The sequence below is a fragment of the Vollenhovia emeryi genome, unplaced genomic scaffold, assembly GCF_000949405.1.
Source record: "Vollenhovia emeryi isolate VEMERY1.0 unplaced genomic scaffold, V.emery_V1.0 DF939158.1, whole genome shotgun sequence".
NCBI classification, from domain to species: domain Eukaryota; kingdom Metazoa; phylum Arthropoda; class Insecta; order Hymenoptera; family Formicidae; genus Vollenhovia; species Vollenhovia emeryi.
The window spans coordinates 94,684-103,125 of NW_011967208.1; the positions used below are offsets into that span (position 1 = coordinate 94,684).

At 40.4% G+C, this 8,442-nt stretch overlaps 1 protein-coding gene across 3 annotated transcripts in view; it reads left to right on the forward strand.

Annotated features, from left to right (window-relative positions):
* LOC105564899 (kunitz-type serine protease inhibitor-like) overlaps nt 1-6,881 on the forward strand; it is a 9,013-nt gene extending 2,132 nt beyond the window's left edge. Inside the window, exons 2-4 of one of the 3 annotated variants that reach the window (XM_012017661.1) lie at nt 1,299-1,484; nt 2,024-2,122; nt 5,746-5,824. In XM_012017661.1, coding sequence (XP_011873051.1) covers nt 1,385-1,484; nt 2,024-2,122; nt 5,746-5,813 — 267 coding nt within the window. In that variant the 5' untranslated portion in view covers nt 1,299-1,384 and the 3' untranslated portion in view covers nt 5,814-5,824. Of the gene's footprint in view, nt 1-1,298; nt 1,485-2,023; nt 2,123-5,698; nt 5,898-6,560 lie in introns of those variants that run through there. The other 2 variants (XM_012017663.1, XM_012017662.1) reach the window with 2 other exon arrangements.
* Nucleotides 6,882-8,442: the final 1,561 nt, after the last annotated feature.

Here is an 8,442-nt window from a genome sequence, read left to right on the forward strand (position 1 = left end):
TTGTTTTATTATAAGAAAATGTATTATTACGTATTATTTGTTATTTATAAATAATTTCAATTCTATTGCATAATATATGTTATATATAATAAATATACTTATTTGATACAATTATAACCTCTAAAGCATATTTATCATACATCAGCAACCAAGTTTTCAATAAAAACTAGAAAGAAAGATATAAATCTATTACAAACAAGAAAAAATTAAAAATGAATTTTCCAACGTAAACCCTAAACATGGGTAAAATTTACCCGAACGAAATTTTGCTGTCTTCCCTGTCGAAAACGGTTAGGTGAGAAAACAGCTGAGTTATGCCTTCCAACAAAGGAATTAGTTAACTAATTTTGGCCCTAGTATAGTACTGCCAACTCCTCATATTTTCAGAGCGGTAATGTTCGAAAAGTTGGTCTGGGTAAATTTTACCCACGTGTCGGGTTCTACACTGAAAAAAATTTCTGGTTGAATATGGACGAATCAGATAATTCCTTTAGGATTTACCAGAATTCCTTTAGGATTTACCAGAATTTCTGTAGGATTAGAGGAATTCTGGTAAATCCTAAAGGAATTATCTGATTCGTCCATATTCAACCAGAAATTTTTTTCAGTGTAGGGTTAAAACAAACATCTTAAAACATTTTGAAGCTACGCTCACCGAAGATCGCGACGGTCAGTGTATATCTACAAGATTTCTTCGTATTCTGAATTCCAGTATTCGTGTTTTATTGAAAACTGTGTCAATCTTCGGTCGAAAATGAAAAAAACGATACACTTTCAATCGCACAAATCTACAACGAGCGCGTGAAGTAATTCGCGACTTTGAAACGAACATCATTTAGTCAGACTTGCCTTCGCGAATTCGAGCAAATCGTTCGCACGGGGTCGTGACCATTAATTGTTCAAGAAGCAGGTAATGACTCGCCGGTCTTCCGCGCTCGTTGTAGGCGCCCCGATTGTATGCAAATCGCAGGCTGTGCATTAATATGCCAGCGATTAGAAATCGGAACGGACGCCGAATTCCTCGAGGCTTACGAATCTTACGTAAGCGAGAACGGCTTTTGAGAGCAGCGCACGGCCGGTGGCTGCCCGTCCTCTTGCCGCCGTTGTTGCCGGTGCTTTTCGTTCGTTCCTTAACGATAACGGTCGAACAAAGAGCCGGGGCACCGGACGTAACAGGCACTAGGGTTCAGCAACGCCGAACGCCCGAAGCCAGTATCGATAAGTGGTACAGCGCGGGCGGTACGGCCGGAGAACGGTTTGGGTACGGGAGGCTGTAACGCGAGGGTCTCGCTTTATAGCGGCTGATTGCAAAAGAGGAAGGGTGCCCTCGCGCAGGAAAAAGGCGAAAGATAGAGACGGGAGCTCTCCGTATGTAGGCGGAAAAATGGCGCGGCTTGTTACTCGAGGAAGATCGGGGATAGTATCGCTCATGTGTGCGCCGATGGCTCGAGGCTCGTATTCCGCTATATATTTCATATACGTAGGTAGGTCCGAGGCCACGGAGCGAGACAATTAAAAGCCGTTGCAAGCGCGACAATTGGATATCCCGTAACTTGAACGACAGACGAGAGATTAACAAAGTAAAGTTAAAGAAACATACATTTACAGGAATGTTTAACGTCGGCGTATTATTTCTGTAATAGGAATCCCTTTTAGTGAAATGTCTATTAACCCCTTCATGATCACTGGGATATGTAAGTCTCGTGTACGAAGTTTGAAAAGACTCGATAACCTAGCGTGCATGGAGAGAATTTCTTTCTCAAAATTTACCCTGAAAATCACGTAATCCTGGCATTTTGAAGAATTTTATGAGAGTTTTTGAATGCCACGTTGTCCCACGATTACATGATTTTCAGGGTGAAGTTTAAGAGAAAATTCTTTCCGTGTGCATTAATTAAAAAAGAACATTCGACAAAACTTCAATAACCGCCCTCCAAACTCAGTTAAAAAGGTCAACAGTCCCGTTGAGGGGACCTTGAAAAGAAGATACGATTCATTGATTTTGCACTTTAATCAACCGCAGGACTTTTATCAACCGTTAGAAACTGGCGTTTCCGGCGATATCGGCGCAATATCTCAGGGACCGGCCTGCCGCTCGATAAATTCCAACCGGCACGCGAGGGTAAGAAAGAAGAAACCACGAAATATTCCTCGAAATTTATCGCGAGCACTTATTGGCCGCGGGCTCCCTCATATTTTCTCATCGCCGTTCTTACATAATTCACGCGTTACTCTAGTACACGTTTAAGGAGTGTTTAAGAATGCTTCGTGCGATCGTCGGCCGCGCTGACGCGCCGTGCGCGCGCGGGTTAATGTATTCCACGGGCAATCATTGGCGGTGCCTTGTTATATGTAAATCACCGTTCTCCCGGCGGAGATGGATCGCTCGGATCAATCTGTATCGAGGGCGGATTTTCGACTCGGCGCGTACTTTTATAGCGATTCCTCAATGTACTTGCTCGAAAATTCAACGCGATACTTGTGTAAATTAAACCGTGTGAGGTACTTTTGCAAAATGTTGTAAATTTCACCAATTAAGTCTGAGCGCTCTCAAGACCGTGGTAGCGCTTGCGTCTTATTAAGGCCTGCGTCCACGATGCTAGACTTGGTCCAAGCTTTTATGGAATAGCCGCAAGTCGATTGGCTATGCACATTTCTCGGAACTGGAACTCGAACCAAGTGGCATCGTGGACGCAGGTCTTTACGCACGGCGCGTGTCTTGAGAAATGTGCAGCCACTCAACTTGTAGCTACTCCATAAAAGCTGCAAGTTGCTTAGCTACATATTTCTTAGAACTAGAACTTGGACCAAATTCTAGGCATCGTGGATACAGGCCTTAAGGTACGCGCCGTGCGTAAAGACCTGTGTCCACGATGCACTTGATTCAAGTTCTAATTCCGAGAAATGCGTAGCCAATCAACTTGCAGCTATTCATCGTGGACGCAGGCCTTAAACAGCCAGACGTCGCATCCGGAAGAGAGACTCGTACACGTGATGCTTAATACGTCGAGAATGACGCTTTCGCGCGCGAGATAGGATAATATACGCGATAGTATCGCACCCCCTCGTAAGAGCCGGAGGGGAGGCAGCGGGGGAGAAACTGCTACGTAGTCGTGGCGGCGGAAGTTACCGGTGAGCTACCTGACACCCGCCCCGGAGTTTGCGGCAAACTAATTTCGTAAACCTCCCGATAACCGGCGCATTTAATCGATGCCGCCCGCGAAATGAACCTGTCGCTTGGATTTTACGGCGTGACACCTAAATCCGAGGAGGCAGGATAAGAGGCCCGTCCCTCGTCCGCGCGCTGTCTCGCGAGGGACTTCGATGCCCATTGCGGCGCTCAGAGCGATTAATACGCGAGCGGAGACATCGACCGAGGGAAGTCTGTCTGTTCGCAGTCGATCGCAAATAACTTGTTCGCTCGCGCAAACGAGATGTCGATTTTTATTCGGGAAAGTGTTCGACGCGGATTAAAATATGTGAAACGTGGAGATTCCATTTAGAACATTAAAACGCGAGCTGTCTTCTCGATTACGTTTACGAGTGATATATCGCTGAGAGACCCATTTTGTTGAATGAAACAAGATTCAGTTGACTCAACTGAATTTCTTGTTTGGATATGAGCAAATCTTTGATACAACAAAACAATTTAGCTGGAAAATTTTGTTACACAACACACAAATTTTGTTGAGTGAACATGCGCAGAATACTTTTACAACATTCAACTAAACGATTTAGTTCACGCAACAAACACAATTATTGAGGACGCGATGAGATGGACGAATTTGTTATCTCAACCATAAAATTTTATTTTAGCGACATATTTTTCAAAGGGTATATTTCATCAGATTGCCAGTATTGATATAAATAAAATTTCAATTCTCAATCGACCTCAGCCGGCCACATTTATTAAATACGCCTTTACAACGTTTCGACCTTTGGTTCAGGTCCATTTCAAGTGAGATCTATGTGAATGTCTTACATATAATTTACGTGTGAAGTATAAACGAATTGTACAGTATCGCAGAAAGATTGTCGGTCTACCTTGTTACGGAGTTTGTCAAATGAAATTACAGCCACAATTTGGCGAACGGTGTTGAAAAATTAGAGCCGCTTCACTAATGTACGGAGTCGATGATTGTAAGACAAAGACTGGTCAGTTATTTTTATATTCACAGGTCGGGTAACAAACTGTAAAATTAACTGCAAAAATTGTGAGGCTCCGTACATAGGTCAAACCAAACGACACCTAACTACACGTATCAAAGAACACGAGACAACATCAAAAAACATCCCCCCTGACAACCACTCCGTGGTCAGCGAACATCGCACAGAAACCGGACGCGACTTTGATTGGTCAACCCCTGAAATTGTAGCACACGAAGAAAAGGGAGATATAGCTGAAATGTTTCTCATGAAGAAAACCAAGAACACTATCGACTTAAAAACCGACACGGACAATCTTAATTCGGTACATGACAAAGTTATTAGCTTGGTCTAAAAACATCTCTGACCGTCTTGGTGTGTTTTTCTTATATGTGTATGTTTGTTACTCGACCTCTTAATAATGAAAATAACTAACCAGTCTTTGTCTTACGATCATCGACTCCGGACGTTAGCGAAGTGGCTCTTCTTTCTGAACACCGTTGGCCAAATTGTGGCTGTAATTTCATTTGACAAACCCCGTAACAAGGTAGACCGACAAACTTTCTGCGATACTTCTCATGTAAAATATATATGTAAGACATTTACTCCTAGATCTCACTTGAGAAAGACCTAAACCAAAGATCGAAACGTTTTGAAGGCGTATTTAATAAATGCGGCCGGCTGAGGTCGATTGAGAATTGAAATCTTAAACATATTTTTCGTTTTATACAACGAAATTACATGTTTAGCCAACAAAATGTTTCAGTCAAATTATTTCGTGTCATTCGACAAAATGTGTCTCTCAGTGCACGCAGGTCTTCTCAGCTGATCCGAAATACAGAAACTTTCAACATGCCGACGCGCGTTGTTTTCGATTATTAAACTGCGAGAAACCGAACTTAGATCGTATCTCAAGGCAAATATCATCTGAGTTTCTCACTTGAATCGATTATAAACGTGACGAACATGTCAGAAATATCAAATTGACTCTGTCCGTTGAACCGTGTCTATCTGTTGAACCATATCGTATCGTAAAACTGGTTTTAACCGAGTTCTTCGACAGAAACGCGTCTATAAATACGGGCCTTAGATAAATAGTAGAAAACACGATTTCTCTTGTCAAGATGCGGAGTGTAAAAGTCATCGGTATGCTTGTATCTGCAGTTATAATACACAAATTACGCCGGGCAATTGGGCTGCGTCTGACCGTGACGGAAACGAGCCGTGAGCGACGCGTCGGTTCTCAGACGAATGAGATCGGCACGTGCAACTAATTCTGCGATTGACGCTCATTTCCATACGGTTACAGCTGCCGGCTGCTGTTTATCGTCACATTGAATATTTACTCACACTCCCGTTATCGGAGCTGTTGCTCTTACAGTGCGCAGAAAAATGATAAACCGCTGACTGACGGCACGGCGTAAAAATGCCATCGATTTTACGCAGGATGCACTGCGCTATCTGCTCAAAAAGCTCGTCGCACAAACAAGATTGAAATTTTATAACTTATTCGCGGTAGAGATAATTCCCTCTCTCGCGTAAATCGCGCGGTTTATGTAAAAGGAGCAATATATTGATACGTTGTGTACAACCTTTCAGTTAGTGCGCGCCGATTGTCAGCCACGAGTTTTCCGCTCGAGAAGTCAAAATACACGATACGCACGTGAAGATGGATCTTAAGCCACGTTTGTTACTTCTGTTCGTTTTTGTCAGCGTATTAACGTGTGAGGTCTTAGCCGATCGACCAGAACGTAAGCACTCTCCTTTGTACATACTGAATGTAGCGTTTTTTTCTATTATATTGGCTGTACGGGGTGAATTTTATTTCATGCCCCAGTCTTTTACCACGAGAGATGGGGATTACTGATCGAGATTGTAGCCAACCCGGGAAAAGATGGAAAATCTCATAATATGTGTTTCAATCATGTAATATCTAGTTGTATCTTGAGGGATTTAATTAGATGTTACACGATTGAAACATATATAACAATTTTTTCTATTTTTTCCAGAGTTGGCTGCAGTTGCAGTTGACACCCTTGCGGAAAGAACACTCAAGTTTTGAGTGTTGGCACTCGATTGTCCGAATTTACTCTCAAATTTGGACGTAAACACCGAGATTTAAATATTTACGTCCAAATTTAAGAGCAAATTCGGACAATCGAATGTTAACACTCAAAGCTTGAGTGTTTTTTCCGTACGGGTAATCCATCTGGCATGGTAGACGACTGGGACGCGAAATAAAATTCACCCTGTATACGTTAATTATGAATTTTGTTAAAACGCATGTCCTGCGAACTTACGTTCAACGGGGAAAAGTTGAAACTATTAAATCCAACCCCGTAAATCACGATAAGAATGTTGGCAGAGGGATTTCGCTGTGCATAATTTAAAGAAACTCCGCATTTGTTTCACAGTTTGTCAGTTGCCCGTGGAAGGGGGTACTTGCAGAGCGTATATAACGAGATATGCGTACAATCCAGCGACAGGACAATGCGAACGATTCATATACACTGGCTGTGGCGCAAACGAAAACAATTTCAAGAGTAGGCCCAAGTGCGAAGAGACATGTAAAAATGTATAATGGTGGATGAAAATGCTGAACACAAGGGAAATTCTCTGGAGATTTCATAAGGAACTTATTGTGCGTTTTCTATTTTTTTTACAGCAATAAAGGTCACAATTTTTACGTAATATAATCGAAAGTACGGTGAATACAAGAAAACTGATGCTTATAATTTGTCACTTTTTCTTTTCTTCTTCCCCCCCCCTCCCCGCTTTCCATGTGACATTAAAAGTAAAGAATGAAGAATGTTTAAGAACTTGAAAAGTGCTATAACTTTTAGTCACAGATGTGGCTTTGCTATTTTTATTAACGAATTATTGTAGTTTCTGCACACTTCGCTTCGTTGTTAAGACGCGTATATTAATATACAATTGAAATGCATATAAAATAAAATAGAGAAGGTAATCCCGAATGGAAAGCGAATGTTAAATATTACGGTATTCCATTTCGATGCCGCGAAATCACAATCGATAGCCGCTATTACTTCTTTTGATAGAAAGGTATTAGGTTCCATCAGTGTACACTTGATCGCTTCCGGCCCTTTCAATTTACAGCGGCAAAGACGATCACTTTGTGATCTGCATAACTTAGAATAACTTCCTGCACGAACGAGATAGATACATACTATAGAGGAAGTTGTTCTAAGTTATGTAGTAAGGACAACTTGCTACATATATCGCGGAGCAACTTTATCGCGAAGAAAACGTCCAGCGTAATGTATGATGAATAATAAAGGATATAATGAAAAAAAGTTATACATTAATTTGTAGAATAAACTGATCCATCATGACGCAAGGCTATAAATTATCCGTGACAAAATTATAATATACACATATAGTCCATTGTTCATAATGAAATTATAATACATATGCGTAATATAGATTTGTAAATCTAAAATATTGTTCTCACTTTTACCCAGAGTGTGCAGCGAAACATTTTGCATATAATAAAGTTAGGTAATCTGCGTTAGAAGCAAAATAAAGATAGAAAAAAACGGTATAATTGAGTTTCTTATTAGAACTAACTGCAAAACTTGAACTTTCCTAGCCTTGCGACTTGGTATAAGAAAAAAAATTGTGTTACGTAGCACGGATTGATATTGAAAATACGCATGGAAGAAATAATAAAGATAACCTATACAGTATTTCAAAGTGTAAGCCATATGTCAATGCAATAACCCGAGGAGAACAAAAAGTCAGGATGATGTCGATGTTTGGTCAATATGACATCAAATAGACGTCATCCTGACTCTTTTGTTCTCCTTGGGAAAGTATAAAACGCAGTACAATCGAATGATTTGCAAATGTTATGTCATCGAGTATTGAATAAACGTTTTATAATACGTTCACGTTTATATTGGACGATTTCAATAAAAAATCATCTCATGTTATCATTTTTTACGCATCACAAAAATAATTTTAAGTTAATGCAGGTGGAAAAGATAGCAGGAAAACATATAATCGGCAAAATCGAATTTTGAGTTTTCCAAGAGTTTCTAGAATTTTTAGCTTACGATTTTTGAACCGCGAAAATTACAATTCGTAAAAATCGACGAAGTATTAGAATATAACATTATACACACATAAATAATAGAAAATTCTTCTCTTTGTTCTCTTTTAATTCACATGAAATGAAACATAATTACATATATAATTTTAAACCGTGCACGAAATATTAAAAACCAACAGTCTCATGGAAATTGAGTTAAAATTTCAACTATTAGCTCACATATA